Source organism: Serinus canaria, chromosome 2 (genome assembly GCF_022539315.1).
Source record: "Serinus canaria isolate serCan28SL12 chromosome 2, serCan2020, whole genome shotgun sequence".
NCBI lineage: Eukaryota > Metazoa > Chordata > Aves > Passeriformes > Fringillidae > Serinus > Serinus canaria.
Window position 1 is genome coordinate 127,134,874 of NC_066315.1, and position 25,910 is coordinate 127,160,783.

The 25,910-nt window shown below is 39.0% G+C and overlaps 1 protein-coding gene across 4 annotated transcripts in view; it reads right to left on the bottom strand.

Annotated features, from left to right (window-relative positions):
* Window positions 1-25,910, bottom strand: part of RUNX1T1 (RUNX1 partner transcriptional co-repressor 1) — a 116,081-nt gene that overhangs the window by 46,658 nt on the left and 43,513 nt on the right. For all 4 annotated transcript variants that reach the window (XM_009086779.4, XM_018911894.3, XM_030232281.2 and 1 more), the window contains 3 exons: window positions 5,689-5,826; window positions 1,729-1,970; window positions 45-134 (listed from right to left, as the gene is read on the bottom strand). In XM_009086779.4, coding sequence (XP_009085027.1) covers window positions 45-134; window positions 1,729-1,970; window positions 5,689-5,826 — 470 coding nt within the window. The remainder of the gene's footprint in view (window positions 1-44; window positions 135-1,728; window positions 1,971-5,688; window positions 5,827-25,910) is intronic.

The window sequence follows — 25,910 nt, forward strand, 5'->3', positions numbered from 1 at the left end:
AAAATGGTTTGAAATACTTTCCAGATCACTGAACTGTGCAATACCTTTAAAAATGGGATGACAAAAGGTCGCAGTGGGAAGTTAGTAGCTTCTTGCAGTTTGGAATGAAATTCTTCAATTGTCAAAGTAGAATTCTGTTGAGAAAAAAAAATTCTGCCTTGGTGACAAAATAATGAAAACACTTAGCAAGAGAAATGGTAACTGAAGAACCCTGAAATTGCTTAACAACTTGATCTTGGTGAGAGAATTAAGAAAAGCAGGCTGCATATTAAATGATTATCCTATTAAAATACACAAAGGAAAGCACGAGCATCTCAAACATTCAGCGCCTGTTGCTTAGAGTATGGTTTAAGCTCCCAAGTGTAAAGCATGCAAAGGTTTTTACATTTCAAACATCAGTTAAAGCTGCTTTTATAACATTTTTTTTATTTCACATTTTTCTACTGTTTTCTTTTGAAAGAGGACTGTTTACTATGTCCTAGGCTATGTAAGAAAGTCTTTACTGTAGAGATGAAGTCATAATCATGAACTCCACAATCTGGCAGGTTTGACCAAGGGAATAGCATATGTGGATTTTCCCAAGGAAAAAATCCTAATCTGCTCCTAAGACCTCAAATGAAGTTAAAAGTCAACTGTAAATAACAGTGGGAAAGCAGTTTTTATCTGAAAATCAGTGGAATGTGGATGTTCCCAAAGCCACCTTCAGCTTGTTTACTAGTTCCCCCTTCCAAAGAGAACCATGTGACAAGCAAAACCCCATTAAAGACTTTAAATATGGAAACAAATGGAGAGCAAGAGTTACTGATGTTATACTGCCTACATTAAACTTCCCTTCGACACATACCCAAGTGAAGGGCAGCCACTGCTGTCAGGTAGGGGCTTGTGAAGATACAAGCAGATTGTGAAGTCACCCCTCAGCCTTAGCACTAAACAGTGCTGTCAGTCTTTGCTCCAAATGAAATCAATGGCAACTGCAGCTGCTCAGAACAGATGTAAATTAGAGCACCACATAGCATCTTCCCCACTACATCCAATTATTGCTGAAGGAAATACATGGGAGACAACAAATGTCTGGCAGAGGGAGGACTTTACTGGGAGTAAAAAGAACCCTGGGCCAGATTTCAGAGTTTGCATGTGAAAGGGCAGCCCAAGTTGACAGATGTAGGTAAGAAAGAGCTGAAATTTTCATTAAGCCATACCATCAAATAGAGACAACCTTATCAATAAAGCGACTTAAGTAGCAGCAGTGCCTTGTTGGGTTCATAATTGTTTGGTTCAATGACACTGAGAAAGGGTTTTGCACTGCATAACTGCAGTCCAAACACACTCAGCTCACCCTTTTAACCATTGACACTATATATGCAGGGCTCTTTCCTTTCTCCATCCAACTATACTAGGCAAGTCAAACCATATTTTACTACATTACAGGATTCAAGGTATGTCTGCATTGGGGTACTGCCAGCAGAGGATGAAAACCCTCTCACACCATTACACCATAACAATATACTGGCAAAAATAGTCAAGGCTATACCTAGTAGGGAGTAGCTGCCACTTGTGGGGAGCTGGTCAGGCTACACATGTGAGCTCTGCCAGCAAGAGCTGGAGCTTCAGTCTTGCATGTTTGGTGTCCTTAAAGTACAGTGAATGCAGTGCATGTGACCCATTCATTTATAAACTAAACACATCAAGCAAGGAAGAGGGAAAAGAACAGAAAAAATACTTGCTTACCACAAGTCCTAGCACAAGGGTACGCACTCTCTCCCCAATCTCTGGTGAAATGTCATTGCCAAACTGCTGTAAGGTTGTAAGAAATCTCTTCAGTTTGCTGAGCTGCCTAGCTCCACAAGCTGGCGGTAACTGCTGGTTAGCCAGAGAAGAGGAAGAGGAAGAGGATGGCCCATTGCTAAAGCCATTAGGAGGAGATGGAGCTCCATTTAACGCTGTTGGTGAATGGCTAGTGCCATTGGTTACTGAAAGAAAAGAGACAGAGGATAAAATAAAGATTGGGGTTGGGGAAGAGATAGAGAGAAAAAGGAGACAGAGGGGAAAATCCATCAGCTTATGTTTTCTGCACTTGACCTCAGAATTAATTAAGTTGCACAATCAAAGATAATTAGCCTTTAGACAGAGTGACAGTCTGCAGTTTATATCTATTTCCCAGTAGCTGGTGCTGAATGTTGTAAGGATTGGAAATAACAGCAGCTGCCTCTCACACAGCCCCTTCAAAATGCTCCTGGACCTGAAAAGCACCATTTGAGTACCAGCCTTTTGTCAGAGGACTTGAAAAAGAGAGAGAGGGAAATGAAGAGAGAAAAAGCATGAGTGCATGTATGATTGAAGACCAAAAAAAATTGCTCTTTGGGGTAGAAAAAAACGTGCAGACATATTTCATGAAGCCTCAGTTTATCTCTGAATATTTTTACTTGTGTTTTGTACGCACAACTGACAGCTGTGTTTATAAAACAGGACTTTCACGTTTTAACCTTACACCACCCAATGAGAAGGTTATTTTTTCCAATACAGATTCCCTAGCTGCTAACATATGGAGCACACAAAGTTGTCTGTGCAGGTACGAAAGCTGCCAATGCTCTGTGTCATGAAGCCTTGCAGCAAGGGCAGCAAGCTAGACTTCAGAAGACTTCTCAGAGATCATGAGCAAATCTCTCTGTTTTCATGTGCCAACACCTTATCTCTGAAAAGGATAAGAAAGCATTTCCCTCCTGTAGCAAGGTTGCTTTGAGAATAACTATCTGAAGTACTAAGCATTCAAAATTTATGGCAACAAGATCCATGTAGTCATACTGTAGACAACAGAGAGTTTTTGGCAGTGATTTCAGTTTGATTCTTATCCACACTCTAGAAGAGAGCAGAGAATGAAACTGAGGACATCCTCTTCCACTCAGGTTAGTTGGAACAGCAACACTCAAAACACATGCCGTTGAGGTTAAGTCTGATTTGATAAAATGACAGCAAGAGAAAGGATGACTGCCCTAGAAATACAAGTGTACCAGTGCACTGGCAGGGGTGGGCACGCAGCATGTGACTGTACCCAGCAGCAGCTGCACTCAATGGGCCACAGCCCTGGAGAAATTTTCTGATTTTTTTTTTGGGGGGGGGGGAGATCACTCAGAACTCAATCAAAAAAACATCAAAAATCAGGAACTTGTCTACAATCGAAAATGAACAGGAGGATCAGCTTAACTTGTTTCCTATTTAAAAACACAACCAGGGCCAGCTAGCAACTCTAAATACTTTCAATGTTTCTCAATGACCAGCCTCTCTAAAGCCAAACATCCCATTCTCATCTCATTTTCTTCACGGATTGTCCTTATCTTTAACCAGGAAGTCATTTTTTCAGGCTGGACACCTACTACTAGATATAAATCCCTACCTATTACTATATTTAAATCACTGCCACAAACCTTCGAAGAATTTTTTGCTTCTGTAGTCACCACCTTCCAGAGGAATTATAGAAAAAGCTATGTGAATTGTTATCTAGCCTCTGCTTGTGTTTTCTCCTAGTTTTTTATTGCCTATTCTGGCTACATGGGCTAGTGAGAACAAGGATTGGAAATAGGAAGAAGCTGGCCTCAGCAAGTTCAGCTCCCCATGAGGCTCCAGGCCACAATCTGAGTGCTGCACTGGGGTGAGGTATCTGAGTAAACAAATATGTGATTGCAAGGAACTCACATAGCCAAAAGTCATCCTACCAGGAATTTAGAAAATGAGGACTTGGGAGAGTAGCAACATGTCCTGCTGATCTACCCTGACACCACCCAACAACTCTGTCACCCATAAGGAGCTGCTCTAGGCAGAGGGTGCTGGGGCTGATCAAGAAAGCAGGGAAGAGTGGAGTTCATCATCTAGGAGAGATACGGGGAGAAGAAAGGCTGGTAAAGATTCCTCCCACAACAAAAGAAATAATGAAACAGTCCCATGATTTCAGTGCTTTCCTTATAATATCTGAATTTGCCAATTGGCAAAGTTGTCCGTAATTTCTAAAACAAAACCATGTTGCTAAGCCAAAAGAATTTAGCATATAAAATTTCAAACTATAACACGTCAAGAATTTTTAATCATCTAAACCAAAGAAAACAAAGATATTCTAGACCAAAAAACAAGTCAGATGGCCTACAGGCATTCACACTGTAGTGATAATAAATGTAACAGACACTTTGATAAAAGTGACTGTTTATTGTACAAGCTGGAACAGCTAAGGCCAAACTCCAAAATCTGACAGGGTAAAAAGCAATTAAAACCAGGGTTTTTTAGACTTTTAGTCTTCAAATAAAGAGCCCCAAAAATCAAGCTGTGGTTCACACACCTCCTAAAGTGCTGAACTCAATCAAATAAATAAACATCCAGAGCCTTGTGAGGACTGTGTGATTAAAGAACACTGTCATATGCCTTTTATAATTGCCAAAGATCATCCTGAACTGTTGGCAGGGCATCACATTGGAAAGCTTAATGTGCAAGAACCTGATCCTGCAAAAACCTAGAAACAATTTAACTTCAGACTGAAGCAGCTCCAGTGTGAAGCTCCATCCGGGATGATTCAGGTGCTGCAGTTAAGCAAAACAGACAAATCTTTGCAGGATCAGGGTCACTGTGTTAAATGTGAGTTTATGTGAATAGCTGGCACAAACTCTCCTCACTGTTTAAGTTCAACATAAATTGTCAGGACAGGGTTCCCTGGGATAAGTAGTACAAAGACCTCCAGCTGGCCTTCTGCATAGAAGTGAATTTTAAATAAGGCATTTAACAGAGAGAAAGGGACTAAAACAGACTTAGGCAAGACAAATAGAAGATGCAGCCTTCATTCTGTTTAGGCATATGTATTCTACTGTTCTAAAAATGTTTTATTTAAAACGTGAAATGTAAACACATTCTCATGTTTATACTATTACAAGGCAGTATAAAAGAGACCAAAAAATTTGCAGCTAAATCTTACTATGAGAAATGTGGATCATTTCACGGCTGTGAAAAGAATAGTCCAGACAACGTGCCAGATTCAAATCTCAGTTACACTGATATGAATGCAGCATACATCAAGACTAGTAGAATTTATTATATGTTTACATCAATAAGCTGAGACAAAGATGCAGTCTAAAGTGATTTAGAGAAGTGGTAACAGACTAGAAACCACTAGATAAAAATTATTAAAGGACTTTAATTTTGGTTTTACATCAATATTAACTAGACATTATATAGCACTGAAATCAGAATTCTTCACTGAAACATAGCAGATGGAAGATTAGTATTTTTTCATTATTAATTATCTCCACTTTAAAAACAAAAAAAAATCCAGCAAACAAACTCCCTGAAGATTTTATACTAAAGGGAATGGGATCGTTTAAACAACATAATGGCATGTAAGAAAATAAGGTTTTCTGTCCTTCTCACAAGAGGGCTAACCTGACCATTAAGTACATGGGAAGACAGTGCTCATTGTTCTTTGACACTGTGACCAAGTGGTCAATGACACAACAACACAACTCTGAGCTGAATGTCTTAATACCTTAAAGATGCATTAACCTGTTGTGAACTTTGTTTTGCTCAATTTCTTTATCCCAATACAATCAAATGTTGCTCCTGCCACTTCATGCACATTTCCCTTCACCTATTTTGGTTTCTGACATCCAGACTAGAAATAAGATGGAAGAAAAGGAAGAAAATAAGACTAATTACACGTTGTGGGCGTAAATGAACTGGTTCTTGGAGCTCCTTGGGTAGTGGGAGGAGGTGGCATGGTTGGAGGCGTCAGCCTGGATTGTGTCTTCACATCCACAGGTGAGTCTGGCATTGTGGAATGCTTCTCAGTGCGATCTGCAACACACACCACAGGAACACACCGGTTTATTTCCCCAAGCACACCCCCTCTGACAAAAACTTAAAAGCTAATGCAAGAAGTGAGCCATTTCAGCATCTGCTGTGAAAGATTACACCTGATTATCTACTCCAGTGTGCTCTTCCCAAATTGCATCATCTAAACCTTACTTAAGGAGGTGCAACACAGATGGTAAGACCTCATTTGTAGCAGTGCTGCATTTTCTTTTGTTTTTATTTCTAGCATGTACAGATGCTACCTCCCAAGCACTCCTAGAGCTGCAATAACACCACCTCCCTTCAAGGTTCTCATGCTAGCCAGGAGGAAAAAACAGATGAAGGAACAGGAAGATAATAAATCCCCCTATGACATCTCTTCCAGAACTAAAAACTGAAGCTCTTTAGTACAGGTGAGATATTGGGTGGAATATTGGTTGAAACAAGCTCCCTTCATGTCTCTTCTATGTATCACCTGCTGCCCTCTCCACTGCTTCTCTTTGCAATCTTATGTTAAACTTATGCTAAATACACACACCGCCTGGATCACCCTACCACAGTGCCCCTGGTTATTGTCATATTCACCAGAAAAACAAACACAACATGCCAAAACGGTATGTCAATCATCTCATATACATACAATTATTTTCAAATAAGCATGGAAGTTTGCACCATCACATATTAAGAACAACTTTCAATGCTCAAAACCTGCAAGATAAGCAGGAACATACCTCCCCAAGAAAACAAAACAAACATAAGGCAAAACCAGGAAAAAACTTAACACTTCTCTTGCAACTGAAGATCTAAATATACAACACACATGATGTAAAAGCTACAGAAGTGCACTCTTTTTCCCAACATCTTTTTGAATGACACTACCTTAAGTTGTTTTTTTTAAACCATCCAAGCCCATATGTTTCATTTATTAAGAATGGGCAAATCACAGCAAAATTTACCAGCTGAAGGCAAAATTAAGGCTTTCTCACTTATGCAAGCCATTTTGAAAAAAGATGAGTACAATAAAGTTTAGCTTCTAATGGCAATAAGTCAAATTCTTCAGTCCCTTCTTTGGGGAGTCAGGGTTATTTACTTATAAACAGCCCAACAGAAGCCTTCCTGAGCTCTACAAAACTATTCTGTAAAGCAAGTAAGTGTCACTGCTAATGGGCAATTACACACACGTCAGTCTGTGCTTTTAATTCAAAACATGTTACATTCTATAAATTCTGTCACTTCACTTTGTGACACAATTCCTTGTTCTTACTAACAACATACAAACTTCAATGAAATAATAGTATCTGAAATTTGCTCTGAGAGACAATAACAGAAATTCAATGCAATGCACCCATTTAACAAAGAACAGGTATGTTTAAAAGAGCCTCAAAACACTTAATTATCAGAATACTTAAATATGAGAAAGTTTTAAAAAAAAAGGAAGGGGGAGGGAAAGGGAAAAAAATCAAAACAGCCCCCATACCCCCCAAAAATTAACAACACATAACAGATACCAATCTTCCTCTGTCTGAAATTGAAGAAACTGAGGAAGTAAGTAGTAAGTCCCATAGGTGCAGCATGTCAGGTAGTGCAATTATAAAAGCCATCTTCAACCTTTGTTGAAATGCCTACAGGCAATGTTTCAGCTCTCAGGGAAAGGAAGTAATTTCATATAGAATTTAGAGACAAGTTTGGGGAAGATGAGCAGCGAAACATCCCCAAAACAGGATGAGGGGAATAGCGATACAATTTTATAGGATCTGTAGTGTTGCTCTAAGGTTAGTAAACCTCAGCTGTGGAGGGAAGAGTAACCACAATGATTACCTTAAATATTAAGGCTGTTACACAGATAAGTGAGGTATGATTTGCAAATCAAGCAATAGTAAATTATTACATGCCGGAAAAAGCAAAAACAGGTTTCTAGGCAAATTCTATAGGTATTTCCTTTTCATATCAGTATACTAAAACAGTTAAATCTCTATCTTCAATAAGCCATTAATTTATTATCAAGAACTATGAAAACTCATCTTGAAATGTTAATTGCTTCCTTAATAGCCGAATTCATCTTGCACTCACCTCAACCAACCTCAGCAACAAGGGAATAAATAGCTTTCAGCTCATGTTGCAACAGAGGGAAAGAGGCACAGCAGTGAGCCCAAGCCCTCCTAAATAAAGGCAAATATTTCTCCCATGCCAAGAAAGGAGAGAGAAAGGGAGGCTTGCCAGAGCTGGTGGGGAGATAACAGTGGGAACTGCTGGTCCATCTGGTTTTCATTCTGCTAACACTCACATTGAACTGTTAAGGAAGGCAGTCCAGGTACACAGATTTGAAGCATGTGGGAGCGCAGACACAGGCACAGAGGAGATGGAGGTGGGTGGAAGAAGGAGTGAGAGAAATCGAGCTACTCTAACAGACTGCTGCTCGCTGCAAGCAGGCACAGCCTGTATCCTCCAATTCAGCTGGTGATAACTAAAGCGATCCTGAGCTGTAACCAACCGCACAGCTCCTGCTCCCTCCCTCCCCTTCACTGCATTTCGAAGTTCAGGTTGATCAGAAATGCGCTCAGATTAGAGGGGGGAGACTTTCCCACAAAGCTGGCAATGTTTTGCTATTTAAATTGAACATCCTAGTGGGAAATAGTGTGTTGGTTTTGCCCTTGAATTTCAGGTTGCCACTCTATCATGATCCAAATGGTTTTTACTACCTCCAACAGTTTGCCACCCAGTCTGCAGTCTGCTGAACTTATCCACAGACCTCTGTACTTCTCATCTAAATTCTAATAACATTAGGTTTGATTTTCCCAATTACCTTTCTTTGGACCTCTTAGACATAAACACAAACATGCTTTACATACCACTTACCTTTTCATTACCTCTCTCTCTCCCTTGCAAAGCCCTAAACCCTACTCTCTCTCTGTATGATCACAGGCAGGCAGCTTTCCCTCTGACTGATGGTACGTTCCCTAGTCCTGACTTCTTTAAGGAGATATTAAGGCTCTTTTCAAGCACACCCCAAAACATCTCTTGCCAGAGTACAAGATTATTTTGTCAGAATAGAGATTCTCTGTGGGGGCAGGGAAAAAGGACTTTTGAAGAAGTACAATGCAAAATACAAAGCTTTTCCACATGCTTGGAAGACACCATCACACCAGTGAGGAGGACAGCCTTTACAACTCTCTATTCCACCCTCTTTAATAACAAACCCCCTGGTGGGAGCCATTCTACTCTTACTGCTACTGTTTTACCTGTTCCTTACCTTTTCATACAGCTGCCTGAACTCTGAGGGAGTGATGGGACTGGGAGCACCTGTCTATAGCACCCACCACGGCCCCACCACCCACAGCACCAGAGAACCTCAGCAGCTCTAAGACAGATCACTCAGGGGATGCATCGGTGATGGAGAGTCACAAATCAGAGCCACTGCTGATAAAAGCATTAACAGTTCTTGTGATCTGATCTTCCTAAAGCTTTTGGTGTCTGACACTTGGCCTATAACTCCAGCTTTTACAAATCCTTATTTATTTTTTAATTAATAAAAACAATAAGCCTAACAACCAACACTTTTTACTGTAATGGTTGACAAATAGCCTGATGATATGAAAGATCAAGACATAATGGTATTTAAGTCATATTCACAAGCCAATTTCCTTCAAGACATGATATTTCATGAGGATTTTAATGTAAGGACATTCTTCATACAAACTCTCAGTGGATATTCTGATATTCTGATATTCAGGGGTAATGAGGATTTGGTAAAGGAAGAAAGAATTCCTCAAGAGGAAAAACTCAGATTTTAACATATCAAAACCTGCCTGGGTAATATTTCATGTACATGTGCTCCAGTTTTACAATACAGAGGCATATACATTGAATTTCGCCTGAAATTCTGAAGAACTTTCACCATGTCTTAAAATAGCTAAATTTCTTTAATTCAAAAACATGTTTATGCTCTTGAGTCAAACCAAACTCCCCACTTGCAAAGTTTCATGCAGGCAGCATCCCACAGCATCCCATTTAAAGCACAGCCTATATATACAGAGGGAGTAAATTCTTTCAGGTGCAACAATTTCTTCCACTGAATCCCTTTAAACAATGACAGACCTGTGCTCCTTAGCCAGTTCAGATCAAATGGGACTGAAACCAGAGGTCCTCTAAACTGGAAGGAAAAGGAGACATCTGCAACTCATTCTGTAGTGTTCACTGCAATCAGTTCAGGATGGAGAAAGATGGTGAAATAATGGTCTAGTCCTAATCCATACACACAACCCTCTGGAGCAGCCAGAGACTTAGAATAAATTCAGAAAACATGTTTCAAGTATGCAGAGATCTATTGCATTTGCTTTGGATTATATTTTTTATTTAAAAACAAACCCAAGCAAAACATTTTGAAATACACATTCTTTAATCTCCTTTACAGCACTGAGTGAAGAACTGTGACTTAACCACAGAAGTATTTTGCTTCATTTAAAATTTAAGAATGTTCTAAAACCAACTTTAAATTATGATATTTCTTCTGTGGATTTCTTGGTACATGGAACTATACTGTTCTTGTTGTTTATCCAGTTTTTATGGTAGAGGTTTTTTTATTGCTATATTTAGCTGTTAGGTGAACACTGATATTTACTGTAAGCACAGTCAGCTTCTGAAGCAAACAAGGAAGAGACAAAGCATGCAGGAGCTGGGGAAAAGAGAGATGTGCCTGCATTCAAACTGATTTACTTTACTTCCTGTACCCTACAAGATTTAGTCCATCTTTAAAACAAGGCGGTCTTTCATAAATGGCAACATTTCAGCTCACATGGCACACTTCCAAGTCTAACGCATCAAGGAAAGCTGATGTATGGAACAAAATATGGAATATATAAATACCTTACTGATACCATTTCAATAGCCAATTCAATGTCAAGCATTTCTAGGAGTGGTGTGTTTTCAATTTCCTTTTTTAAATGAAAAAAATTGTGGTATAATATGCTGTGGCATTTATTTTACTTTTAGTTAGTGCAAACAGTTCCAGATGTACACTCAGGCATGAAAGATTCTTAAAAGATGCTTTATATTGATTGTACAGCACTTTCTACTTTGGTGCCAACATTTAAAAAATAAAAATAAAACTTGCTAAATTAAAAGAGTCCATTGTCTTGTTTCCTTTAAACTCACAAAAAGAGCAAGCCCCACATATGACACAAGGGATTAGAACCTGCCTCCACCACCCAAGTTACAGGAATCGAGACCTAAATCTGAAGGATTTAATACTAATGGTTTCTTAGACACATTGGACCAATTTTCATTATTTTGAGAGGGTTGGCAGGGAATTTGCAAGCAGGTAACCACAGACTGTGAGTCACAGTGGTGATGAACCTGAAGTCAGACAACCGCAAGTCCAACCTAGGAGGACAAATTCCATAGTTCCTCCATCCATAGTGCTATCATGTTGCAGCCAGTAAGAACCTCTCCTTCAGATGTGGCTAAGCCACACAGCACCATTAGAAATAGGCAGTGTTTGTGGAGACCCACAACTCCTGAGCCTCAAACCTGCTGCTACATAAAGCAGGACAATATTACAAGGTTGCCTTGGTTGAAAAGAGCTCATTTGAGAATGCATGGTATAAGCCTGACATATCTGGTAAATCCCACTCACTCCATGCACCAAACCCCTGGGGAAGCCTGCAAGTCAAACAATGCAGCCACAAAACATGACATGTGCACAACAGTGCTGCAGAACCTCTCCCTGTCAAGCATGCCTGGGATTTGTTTGAGACTGGTACAGTCTTCATTCCATTCACCTCTCGGCCCTTTTGACTTCTTCTTGATAAATAAATAAGGACCTAAACACAATAGATGTTTTTGTGCTATACACAATGATCTCAAACAGGCATAATACAGACATAACTTTCTCTCAGCACCAGATGCAATCATGTTATTGTCCTAGAAAGGAAGCATCACTGGATTTCCAGTTCCCCAGTAGAGAACTTTTACTTCCAGGTGTTTTGCAGGAATGCAGTATCAGAGATCAGCTCAGACTCTGTCCTTTGTCACAGAACATTACCTCTGCAAGATTTATCCACCAGGAATCAGAATCTATCTGAAGTGACTAATGGATATGAACAGCAAAATTTTCAGATGACATAACATTTCAATGCTTCTTTAGCATGCTGGGTATGAAGCTCACATATTGAAGATGACCCTTTTGCAAGAGCAATATCACAATTTTGCTACAGTCTTATCTTCATTCTTCTCTGCTCAGATAGTTGAACAATTCATATCACCAGTTATTCTTCAGAATAAATGAAAGCACATTCAATTTACCCATTTATGCTCATTTAATATGCAACAGCTAGAAGAAATTCTGTATCCTGGGAGTTCACTGAAGTTATCTGAGGCCAAGTTATAAGAGTTTTCTTCAGCTGTGCTAAAATAAGCCTTGAGCATAATACAATCTCCTCTGTCTCTCAAAAGCTGAAAGGGATTTTTGTGCTACTCTCTCCCAGTTTTGGTAGAGCCTATGGATGACATAAAGCAGGTAAATAGCGAAAATGCTGTATGCCATGTTCTTTGTCCACAATGGTACCTTGACTGGGCCTAACAATGAACCACAAATGCAGAATCATTCTCTTTGATTTCAGTTCTCTATGGTGAGAGGTTCTGACTGGCAAAATCTTGGTCCCACACTCATGGCTTAGCAGCTGAAGGCCAGATAATTACACATTAAGTAATGTACGAGTTCAATCTCAGAATTAAGACAAAAATGTCATGCCTTGCTTTGCTTGGACATATTATTTTTTCCTGAAAGAAATAAACTTGCCTTACCATATAATTTCCTTTACAAAGAGGGGGAGAAATAGAAAAATAAACTTTTCCCTCTCACTTAACAACCTGACATGTTTTGACAGTTTCAAAACTATCATAAATTCACTTTCAGTTATTTAATAAAAACTGGCTCGTGTCAGAATTGCACCTTTTTTTAAATGCCTCTGTTCTCCTTCACCCTTTCTGGGTTTGCGAATTTTACCGTGAATAATTGCTTGGATGCACGAATGCAGGGAAGAAGAACACATTCTAAATCTAGATCTGCTACCACCATAAAGGTTTATGAACTACTTAGCGAGAACAGACAAGCAAAATAAGGGCCAAACTGTGGCAGCTGCCCTGAGTTTCCATAAGCCCCCGGAAAACAAAGTCCACAAGTTCCTTTTCATGGATGAATACACAACACTTGGCCTGTAATGAAGCTGAAGACAATGTGGATTTCTTCTAAATATCCCACCAAACATCATGAAAATTCTTCTATATATGAACTAATGCAGTTAATAAGCAACAGTCCCATAATCAGTATTGAAATACTATTTTCCCATTTACATTGTTTCGTAGATCTTTTCTTTTTGTTGACAAGCTATCCAACTAAGAACTGTGTGTTTTGAGTGGTTCCCTTGTGTTTCATGTCAGGAGAAGTATTACTGCTATTCCAAACCCAGCTCACTGAACACTGAGGCTCAAGTGAAGTGACAAAGTGCAACTCTCTGCCTCTGGCATGAAGAACTGAAGAACAGCCAGAGGAAGCACTGCCCAAACTCACACCCCAGCCTCCCTGACAAGCTACAGAGATGACCACCTCTCTATATTACCAATCAATCTCTTTACTCATACAGAGAAAATCTTCAGCATGCTTTCAGTACTTTCAGTACTGAAAGTATTTTCAGGAGTACTTTCCCAAAGGCTCCCTGACTACTAACTCATTTCCTTTCTGCATCATCGTTCCTGGAAGGCCTACCCTTGTCAGGATTACACACTATTTGACAAACTACAGATGAAGGCAGACTGATATATAAGAAATACAAATGCCATCAGAATCTAATTGGTATTGCTTGCATGCTCTTATATACTCAAGCACACACAGCACAGATCCTTCCCACCAGAAGTAAGAAGATTTTTCTCTCACAACATTAACTGAAATTTCATAACTTGGTCTCCAGAAGTATATTTATGTTTTTAATCCAAAGTTTGTCCTGTCTTAAATTAGCTGCAAATAACAGAATCATGGGAAGACTTGGGTTGGAAAGGGACCTTCAAGATCATACCCTTCCAGCCCCCCTTGCATCAACAGGGACACCTTTCACTAAACCAGGTTGCTCAGAACCTCATCCAACCTGGCCTTGTACGCTTCCAGGGATAAGGCACCCAAAGATTCTCTAGGCAACCTGTTCCAGTGCCTTATCATCCTCATAGAACAAAACTTTTCCCTAACAACCAGTCTAAACATACTCTCAGTTTGAAACTACAATTTGTTACACAATGCTAAAGTCTGAAGCAAAATAATTATAAACTTCTTTTATTTTTAATGCACTTATACCAAGTGTAACGGATGACTGTACTCATTTTAGAAAAGTCCCAAGAGAATACTGATACCATATTTCATTAGATTTAGCTGGGAGTGTAGTCTCCAATACACACTACACAAAGTAATCCAAAGCAACTTATTTAAATTCAGGAAAGTTTAGGCAATAAACTCCTCTGCCAAAAAGCGAAAGAAGTTACTACAGCTGTATTTGTAAAAGGCATTGCTTCTATTTGTATAACATGCCAAAAGTCCTTTAGGCTCAAAAAGAATCAAATATGGGTGTAGGAGGTGATATTTTCCATGGTTATACATCTGAAAAGCTGACACAGGGACTACCAAGAAGGTTAATGGATATACTTTTGGCTTTGCTTGATTTTAAAATGAGGAATTTGTCATGGGCAAGTCAAGATCCTGCAAGGTGTAGAGTGGTGGTGGCCAGCCTGGGACAGTCTACTTACTCCCCTCCTTGTGGATCAAGGTCCTAAATCCCTGCTCTGCCAGACTGCACCATTTTACCCACCCAAAACCCCAGTTCCTCCAAGAGATATTTCAAACAGTGAAAAGTCTGTTCCATTAGACCCGAAGTGAAGGTCTGGGGAGCAAGACCATACCCATAATACTGAAAGCAGAGGCAGCCAAGCTCCCTCTCTACCAAGTATCAGAACAGTCTGAGGAAGTCTGCTTATTCCTGCCATCTAACACAGACAGTTAACTTAGCAGAATAAATGTCCCATATAATCACTAAGGAGTTAGAGTCTCTAATTTTTTAATCTCTATGGCTGCTAAATCAGGCATAAATATTCCCATATAGATATAGGTTCTTTGCCTCCTGAGAACCAGAAGCATTCAGACTGCTCTCACAGTGTGGCTGCTGTACACAGAAATTGGTGGTCCTCAGTGACCAGGCATAATAACTCCTTGGCTTCTATTCAGCCACTTAGGACAGGGATTAATCCACTAGTGAAAATATATAATGAAGCATATTTCGCCCAAAAACCCTTGCTCAGGTGCTGGCACTGTAAGTTACTCACTGCCACTACCAGTAAGACAAAAGTGGAACTACAGGCTTTCGCCATCTCAGTGTTATACACTGACAACCTTCAACAGTGCAATTTATTATACTCATCAGTTCTTCAGCATTTGTAGAAATACACACTTTGGAAGACTATCATTTCATATCATCAGATGATGCCATTAAAGATATCCTTTATTTACATGACTCACTGTCTAGACAGAGTGTGAGAAAATACCCACTATTAGTTACAAGTCAGCTCCTCCTCCGGGCTACATGTCACACCAAATGTCTTTTATTTGGGCACTGGATTACACCTTAATAAAGCAGTGGAGAGGTGAGAAGGGGGAAAGAGAGCCTCAAAAACTTCACAAGAAATGAAGACTCAAATGTCTTCTTAGATGAGACAATACTACTTATTGACAAATAAGCTCCCAAGCAAAGCAAATACTACCATTAGCAAATCCAAACCTGTGTTTAGAAATCATCTGCCCTACACATCACATGCACTCTTAAAAGTGAATGAGAAATAGCATAAGCATATAAAAGAAGAAGGAAAGGAAGGAATTTGTGTGTGTCATTTAAGACTAACAAGTATAGACCCAGATTAAACCTCTTTCTGAAGCCAGCAAATTCACACAAAATCATATTGGCACAGAAATCTCTGGTGATCTCACCCAGAAAGAGAGATGCTGGGTTAGCCTTGCAGGCAGACTCCAGCTCCAGAAACATTCAGGAATATGTGTTTAACTATAGACACTGAAAACAGCTGTAGGTAAACGAATGAGACCACTTACAGGGTATACAATTACATGCAACGTTTCTAGACCTTAAAGCATCACAGCAGTCTCAGTCTTGCACAATAAAGCTTAAAACTTCCTTCTTTTGAAGCATCTTCCCTATGTTTTGAATTTTAAATAGCAGACCCCAGCTGAAGCCTGAATTGAAAGAAAAATCAGCAATTATTACAGAATCCACAGAAAATATACACAAATTTTTAAAACAATTTCATAGCACTGCCATGATTGATGATGGTTGTACAATACATACTTCATTTCAAGCCCAGCAGATTCAAATTAAATGTTCAGGGTTTTTTTGGGTTTTTTTTCCCTCAACAAATACATTTAAAAGGTTTTTATGTTTATAGAACAACATTTTCATCAAGCCACCTAAACCTATTACTCCAGCATGGCAGTATTGATCTTTGTGCATCAGTGCTGCTTCTACAGCTTTCTTCTGTACATGCAGATATGTGCGTGCCCATGCGTGTATGTGCCCACACACTCATACACATATAGGACCAAGTTTTACTTACTTGGTTTTGTGTATAAAACACTTATTGTGATTATTTTTCTTTATTTTTTTTAACATTCAAATTTAGAAAACTGTAAGAGGGAAAGAGCCTTCAATTGCACTGAAGGGAGTGTTAAATACAGGAGAAACTTCAGGGCAAGAAGTCAGACAAGAAAGAGAAGCCGCTCAATGATACAAATGCAAGCGAAATATTGACAAAGTAAGGAAGTCTGATGCATTTGAAGTCTGAATGTTCAATGTGGATGCACTTAACCCTTTCTGATACGGTTACATTCTCTTGTACATTAAAAAATATCTTATGAAATGTAGCTTTAACTCTCTCTGTGCTATGGAAACACCCTACATTTGGCTTTGGGCCTGTTTGGGCATATACATTTTGCGTCCATGACCTCTCTTCTGGTGGGTTAACCAGAAGAGAGGTCATTTTTATGAGAAAAAGGAGACTATTCCCCAGCAGGATGGAAACCCTGCGGCGGGGCAGAGAGGAGCTGCGTGAGCATCGGGAAGAGCCCGGGCGCCGCCGGGAACGGGCACGGGCGAGTGCGACCACTAGAGGGAGCCGGCATTGTGCCGCGGCATTGGGAAAGCCCCGGCCCGCGCCCAACACTCAAAATAATGGCAAGCTGCTCAGAAAGCCAAAGGGACACGCTGTAAGAACAGTTCTTCCCAATACTTTCAGCCATGTGATGTAAAGGAGAGCCTATGATACTCTGTGTGTGTGTGTGTGTGTGTACACATCAGTATGTACTATTCTGTGCCCACAGTACCAAGAGAATATTAAGTAATTGTCCCTAAAATTCAGCCATATTAATTTCATTCTCAAAAGAGCAACTAGACAGCCCTGGCTGCAACAAAACACCTTTTCCAGTGCCTCCTATTGTCACCTCTCACCCCAGTGAAACAAGTTAGATGTTCCCCCCTTGCCCCCAACTACACCTCCCCCCCAACCTTCCCCTGCTTGTCTGATAGCTTTGTATGTGAAACATTCCAGAAGTGGAATTGCAGAAGCAAGACAATAGGCAGTGTCATGCCTACAGCTCACACGGAATCTAGTAATAAAACCTGGATTGTGCACACACAACTACAGCCACGAGATGATGGCATGAACTTGAACGTACCCCAACAAAATTGAACACCATTTCTCTTCTGCACCAGAACACAGAGAACCAAACAAAACTTGGTATTTCCCTTACACCTATAATCAGTCAGAGAGACCAGAAGGCAAGCAGGGAAGAAGTAAAGGCTCGCATAGATCTTTATAAACATCCTTTTGGCACCACATACATGCTAAGAAAGCTAAATCCCAACGGCAGATACAATTCAAAAGTACAGAGAGATAGAAACTGCGCTGGCATCTCCTGTGAAAACATATTTCTATTTCCTATATTCTTGGAATATAGGGTGTAAAGCACATCAGTACTTTGGTGGTGAGCTCTAAACTGCTTTGGATATGAAGAAATGAAGAACTGCTGAACTGCAACAACTACCCATGGCAAACTCTAAAATTATGAAAGGAAAACTTAAAAATGGGGAAATAGGTGTACCTGGATGAAATACTAAACAGTTAACAAGAATAACTGTCCCCAAATGAGTTCCTAGCCATTATCTTCTCCGTAATTATTGCAAGTAGCTTCAGTAACTGAGCATACAAATGACCCATTAGAAACTTAACAGGTCATTTCCAAAGGTGATTATGAGCCCTGACTTACAAAGCTACTTGGGTTTTCACACAATTCTGTTCAGTGCCAACAATCTGCACAAAATTAACATAAAATGTGTTCCCAAAACACAGAGTGGAAATAAACTTTCAGAAACTAAAAGAAGGTAGGAGGTGGTGAACACCAATTAATCAAATGCATCTTCATAAATGAAAAATTTAAAAATTTGCTTTTGTCAGGAGAATGGAAAGGAGGCAGCAATCATATGTTAGAGCCCTTACAATGCCCCATACTACAATAAATAGTGATGAGTGTAACTGTGAAAAGTTTAAGGCTAGGCAGGAAAGATAAAAATCATAGCAGGCTATCAGAGTGGACATCTGCTGTAGAATACAGTATGGAGAGCAGAAACGTGGCAGTAGATAAAGATGAACCCAAATGAACTTCTTAAAACAACAACAGGATGCTCTTCACCTCAGTGGTCCTTCTTAGCCCTGTTTCTTAATGGGTTGCTATGCTATTGCAACAAATGAACAAGCAATAGGTCTGGTTTAGAAAATATTAGAAAACTATTCAGAAGCACCATTTAAGGAGAGTAATAAGAACAGGAGCACAGACATGCAGCTTCCTCAGTTGCTGAGGTTGTTAAAGAAACAGCAGGAGACACAAAAACAGATCCTGGCACTCCCACTGTGAATGGCTTGGGCAGGTTGTAAAGAAATTAACTGAGCAAAACTGGAATAGATTCACTTAAAATGTGCAGGGTAAAAAAGGTAGGAGGAAGCATCCCAAGATACACTGACCATAAGAAACAAATGACATGATCAGTTTTCATTAATATCAAATAAATAAGAAAACAAAACTATAAAAAACTATTATCTTAACTGACTCAACAAAGATATTGACAACTAACAAATATTGACCTAGCTTATGTTTAAATTTGTCTCAACAACAGAGGGAAAAACAGGCAAGGAGCATACCAAACTTGGACCAAAAACCCCCTTGATTCTGGAATCATATATGTGATTTTTTTAAAAGAAGTATTGCAATAGAAAATGGGAGTCTGATACTGCTTGTTCTTCTCTCACTTTCTCTTTGAATAGATAGAGAGAAGAGGCAAAACAAACACATTGAGATACTATTACATTGTTCAGCCAGGCCTGGGCTCTCGGGAGTCTCTCGACAGACCTTTCCTTTTCTCCAGAAATCCCAAACCCTTGCAAGAGTGGGTACAAGAAGCTGCCTGGCCTCATTGGTTCTGCAGGGAATCGGCAGCCTTCTGTCTATTGCTCCCCTCTAATATTTAAGACAATCTAATCTATCTTTGTCTTTCCCTTTTTCTAAACCATCTCAAATGTAGGCTTTAAACACATGCTTTACATCATGTTATGTCATATTGGAACAAACAGCTCCTTGAAAGGTTGAACTTCGATTTGTGATTATTTATCTAAAAGCTGTGTTTTCTTTTAAACTGTATATATTTTGTTGAACTGCATCTACTGACAGCTAAATTCCCAAGCCTTCAACCTGCCATCTCAAAGAAGCAGATTCAAAAGAGTCCAAGTAGAGTTTACTGTCAGTCTGTAATGAGAGTAAAATTATAAATCTCTGTACCAAAAGCCAGCTGCTTCATTCTTAACTCTGATCCCCCCCTTTTCTTTTGCATTCTAGCTAGCATACAGCTGCAATAAATGTGGCTCTTCTCACAAGCCATGCAGATGTCAACAGTTTTGTAGGACATCAAGAAACATTTCAAGAATCTTGTAAGTGCTGACTAAACTTGCTTGAATAACCCACACTATCTCCTCCACATTCCTATTCAGTAACATTAGTCTTCCTGAATATATTAAGAAAAAAAATTACATTTAAGCTAAGGCTTTAATGTAAACAAGGAATGTTCTTATGCCATCAGACAACAGATATTCAGGTAGTAAAGCAAAGGGAGTCAATTTATTCTTTGCCACAATGAGTATTGCATTTTTTGTTTCTTATCTATGCAAGAGCAGTAAAATGAATGTCTAAAAATATATATTTATAAAAGTCATGGCTGTATCTATTTGAAAGAATGGATCAGAACTAAAGCAAGATCTTGTAGTCAAATGGATTAATACTAAATTAGAGCGAAGGAGTTCAAAGTGCTACCTAGTACATTTTTATTAAAGATATATTAGCATGACAGTCATATGCATTAAAGATTAAGCTAAAGCCTCAAACCACAGTCAGCAGCAGCAAGAGTCCAGCTGTGCAGGTAGAGGACTAGATACAAAATGCATTAATTAAGTGGGTTTATACTAGAGATGCTGTTTTAATATTCCTTCTCTCTTAAAGCAGTGTGCTGGGGTAAAGCTAATTTTCTTCTTAGTGGCTAATGTAAGGCTGTGTTTTGGATTTTGCTGGAAACAGTGCTGGTAACACAGGAATGTTTTAGCTATGGATCAGTGGGTCTTACACAGAGTCAGGGCTTTTCTGCTTTCCACCCCTCCCAGCAGCAAGCAGCCAGGGGGTGCACAAGGAGTTGGGAAGGGGACACAGCTGGGACAGCTGACCCCAACTGACCCAAGAGACATCCCACACCATGTGATGTCATGCTTAGCAATAAAACTGTGAGGAAGGTTGGCTGGGAGGCTGCTGCTTAGGGACTGGGTGAGTATCAGTCAGTTGGTGGTGAGCAATTGTACAGTTGACTTTCTTGGGTTTTTCTCTTTATTTGCTATTTTAGCTATTATTATTATTATTATTATTATTATTATTATTATTATTATTATTATTATCATCATCATCATCATCATCATCATCATCATCATCATCATCATCATCATCATTACAATCATTATTACTATTTTATTTCAATTATTAAATTGTTCTTATCTCAACCCACGACTATTCTCACTTTTACCCTTTCAATTCTCTTCCACTTGTCCTGCTGGTGGGGAGTAAGCAAGCAACCCTGTGGGACTTGGTTGCCAGTTGGGGTTAAACTACGACAAGCAGCAAATTTAGTCTCCTTTTTGGGGTAGGACTTTCAAAACACATGAAGAAGCTCAGTCATCAACAAAGCCAATAAGACTCACACTCATGTATTACTCCAGACACTTGAAAATTCCACATCAAATACCCTACCCTGTCTGTAAACTTCACACTTTGAAAACCCACTGGAAGGAGGGCTGCAGAGCAATTCACAGCACTGAGCCATAAAGAGATCACAATCTTTGACAAGTTCAGAAACAAAATGTGCAGTCAAGAGTGTCTATGGTGGAGTTTTGAGATTGTCTCCAGTCAAGTGTCAATCTCAGCAGAGTTTCAAAGAGAACAGGGTAGGGAGAAATAAAACGAACATATCAGTACATTTCCTGCAAGGAATCGATAAAAAGACCTCACTCCTACAAAGGCTTACATACCTGCTCAACTTCAGATACTTATCCTATTATGTAGCACACTTGAAGTGAAAATCAAGTCTTTGAAGACATGGGGCACAAATAATTAACCGTGAAATGTGGAATTCGCCTATTGTTTGTTCTTTGACTTAGTAATACAGGAAAACTGAATATAAAGCAGTATTGCAATGTGCTATATTCTAAATGCTTCATGACACTGCTTTTGGAGTAATTTCATCAAAATGTCATAAAAAGATATTTAAGCATTTTGAGATAAGCAAAAAGACAATAGACTACAACCTTAAAAACAAGTCAATGTAATATTAACAGAAGATCTGTAATTAGCTAGTCCAAAAACCTCAAGCTATCTTCAGGCTTCCCCAAACAAAACAAATTGGAAGGAGAGAGCAGGAAGAAAAGAACTAAAAAAAAAGAAGAAAAAATAAAGAAAGAGGAAAGAAAAGCCACATGAGCTAGAATCCCTCACTGCTGTTATTTCTCCACAAGCGGAAATGCTCCGTTCAGTCATGGCTTAGGAGGCATAAACATCATTGAAATTCAAAAGCAGCTCTGAGAAAGAGGACGCCTCAATTGGTATGCAAGTGGTGTTTTCTCGCCCTGAATACATTATGAACTTGCAGCATGCTAATATGCCATGCTATCATAAGCACCAGATGGAACAGTAGGCAGTGTATGTCCCATCAAACCTCAGGAAGATGTATTAATGTTCCTGCTCTTTTTTTTCTTCCCCTCCCCTCCCCCTTCCCTACTACAACCCCTCAGCTGTGTCCCCAGACTGGCACATTTCGTAGCATCAGTCACCTGCTCCCGAAGCACAGTTCTCCAGGGTTGCCTCATCTTCACCAGGTGGTGCCAAGCATCTTTTCAATCTTTTTTATCGCAGAAGGTAAAGGCCACAAGATGTGTCAGGCTGTGCTTACTGAAGGGTACCGAGTACAAAAGATAACATCATGAGATAAATGATAGATGAGAAAGACTTTGGGTTTAAAGCTAGCACAATAGTTTTAAATTATGTATAAACGGCACAGCACAAATTTTCCCCTCACTATTGGTGAATGAAGAATTGGGGAACAGCAGCAAAGGGAAAGGTTTTCCAAGTAATCAAATAAAACAGAGGAAACAGGATTAAAGATCTTTGAACTGAATTCCTTTTTTCACCACGCTGGAAACCTTTTCACAGAAGATGTACACAGGTCTACAGCCGTTTATAGGGTAGGGACAGGCTTTAATTTTAAATCAGAGTAAGAAAATGGCACACAGGCAAATTAACTGACAGGATTTTGATTTTTAAAAATATATATTATTCTAATGATATTCCTTGGCTTTTGTGACTAACAAATTGCTTAAAGCTGTATGTCTGATTCAAAAGACATGGGAGAATTTTAATACTGCTTCGCATAATTTATTAATTCAGTCTCAAGCAGGTTTTATATTACTAAAGAGAAATGTGATCTAGTATTCTGTATGAAAGTATGTGCATAGGCATACAAAATGAAAGCACATATTTTCTGGTATCACCTGAACTTCTCTTATCTATTTATAGAAGTAAACTTCCTATTGAAATATATGGTTTGCTAGAAAATTATTTTCTTTTTCTTTTCCTATTACTGTGCTATTCAGAATGCAAAATACGATCCTCAAGACTAAAAATTAAGAGCCTGTGAATTCAAAACACAAGTAAGAAAGACCAGAGATGGCTGAAGAAAAGCAAATAAGCTTTAAGCATTTGAAGTTTGAATGTTCAAGTATTTTTAAACAGGTTTGTTTTTCAGTGAGAAATCACATCAGTAAACATTTTGCCATTTTCTGATATTTTAGAAACCACCTGCTGATTTGCAACAGCTCTCACTATACATGTAAATTTATTATTTTCCTAACAACACTAGCCTTCTCATAAATACAGTCTAATTCTACAAGATGCTGAGTATTCACAACTCACATGAACTTTTCTGGGGATTAACATTGCTCAAAACCTTGTAAGTTAAGACCTACATACAGAAGTTATCTGTTGCATGTATTAGAAGTATTTTTCCAGCTATTAAAGGTCTGCTTGACAGGGACTTCTGACCCACATATCCAATCCTAACCAAAACAAAAAAATAATTACCTTTTTCGTTCAAACAAAGCATGATATGACTGTTATTCAGAAATAACAGGTACTATTCTAGCATCTATTAAGCCCAGACAGGCTTTAATGTAAAGATGTCTTAAGGATTGAGTCCGAAATCAGATCAATTTTTTTCTTCTTTCTTTTCCTCCTGAATATTGGGGGACTTGTTTTGTTTTTTAATATATAGCCTTTAAGGGTAATTTGCTAAACTATGATTTGCAATGTGCAAATAAGTCTATTTAAGTCCATTATCCTATGTTATAAAGTAATTTCTGACACCTTAACAGCACTCAATTTAATTACAACACACTGAAACAGTAGAGTTGACTCCCAGAGGAACCAGTTTGGATCAGAAGATGATGATGTATGCTAGCTGCTGATCAGCTTTCAGCATCAGATCCACCATCAGCTGTTTTCAAGAACAGTATCAGAACATCTGCATCATCATAGTATTTTGTGTTGAAAAGCCCTCCAAAAGCTAGCATTTGCATGCAACAACGTGCACACACCCACACCTGTAAGGAAACATACTTAAAACCCAGCAGCTTTACTGTATTGACTAAAGGAGACCAAACAAACAAACAAACAAACAAACAAAAAAAAAAAAAACCACACCCCCCCCCAAAAAAAAAAAAAACCAAACAAAAAAAAAAACCCAAAACATATGGAAAAAAACACAAAGAAACCCTTTTGATTCTGATTCAGTAAGCATCAGTTTCTGCACCAGAATCCCCACTGGGTAATTCATCAAGGCATCTATTCTGTATCTTGTGTGGCAAGACAGTGAAAACACTTACAGCCTCCAAAAAGAAAAACACTTGTGACAAAGCTATTAAGCATTCCTGGTGATTAAGCAATGGACACTCATTATTTCAAGACTGTCTTGAACCAATGCCCCAGACAAAACCACGGGATCATATCTGCTGCTGTCAGGATGAAATCAAGGCATGATGATTTTCTGTATTCCATCACGAAAATGCAAAGTACTCAGCAGCTTCCACAAAGCTCTTCCTGAGAGAATATAGACGTTAACTAAGGAAAGAGTATATAATTTCTCTTGTGGCTCTACAGAGAGATGCAGGTCGATACCTTAAATTTAGGTAGTATTTTTACCTTTGGAGCTTTTACAGACTCAAAAGCAGTTTGAAGCAAAACCTTTAAGGCAGCATAAATGAAAGGATTCTGTTTCTGCTGGTATCTGAAGATTAAATACCATTACTTGCCAGGAATTGGAAATTACTACTCTACCGATTGACATGTCACAGGAAGAAAACTAGCTGCTGAGCTGGCAAGCAACCACGCAAATCAAACCCAAAATGTGGTTCTGTCTATGTAGAGGAGTCTGAAGAGAGCAAAGAAAGGCTGCAACACTGGCTTTCCAGGCAGAGAACTTGCTATACATGCTCTGTAGACTCTGCTTTCATACCAATCTCTCAATCAAAGTTTCATGCAGATTCATCTCTTGCGCAGCAGATTCACTTAGTAAATGTAAAAATCCCATGCTTGCTTTTACAACCAGAGAATAATGTAAAGAGAGATGCAAGTAAATTAACAAAACAAGATAAGCATTCTTCAAAATACTGTGTTTCTCATATTAAATTTTCTTGGAAAATTTAATATGAGAAACACAGATAGTATTCTCAAAGAAGCCACAATCTCACTTCTCCATTTTCAAGGGGACAATGGAGTGTTCACATTGGCTAATAGGAATTCAGAAAAGAAAGATATACGCTCCTTATTGCACAGATCCCCTTTCAAAATTGCAAAGGACTTTGCTTTTATTTCTGAAGATGCAATGCAGACAAATGCTGAGCTCAGTGTAAAATAATCAAATATCGATTTTAATGAAGTGATTTACATTACTTGTAAGTTCTAATATGGATGAAATTGACAGAAGCTCTTTCTCTTTTAGGACCCTAAAGTTAGGAGATCCTACAGTGCCATGGAAGGATGAACTCAACCAGTGTGGACCCCCTGAATTCTAAAAACTTAATTGACCTCCTCCCGTCAGTGGAAAAATGAAAATTAAAAACGCCAATCCCAAGAGGAGTAAACTCTGCTGCAAACAAGTTTCCAAGAAGAAAACTGATGACTTTCAAAGCTATTAAATGACAGTGCCATCTGACCTTGATGGATATCTAATTACACCCATTCTTTTACAAACATAACCACAATTGCTTTAATGAGCATCTTTCCACTTTCTTTACTGTGTTACAAGGTCCCTGTGTTTCCCTCTGGATTTCCCTTCCAAACCTGACAGAAATACCAA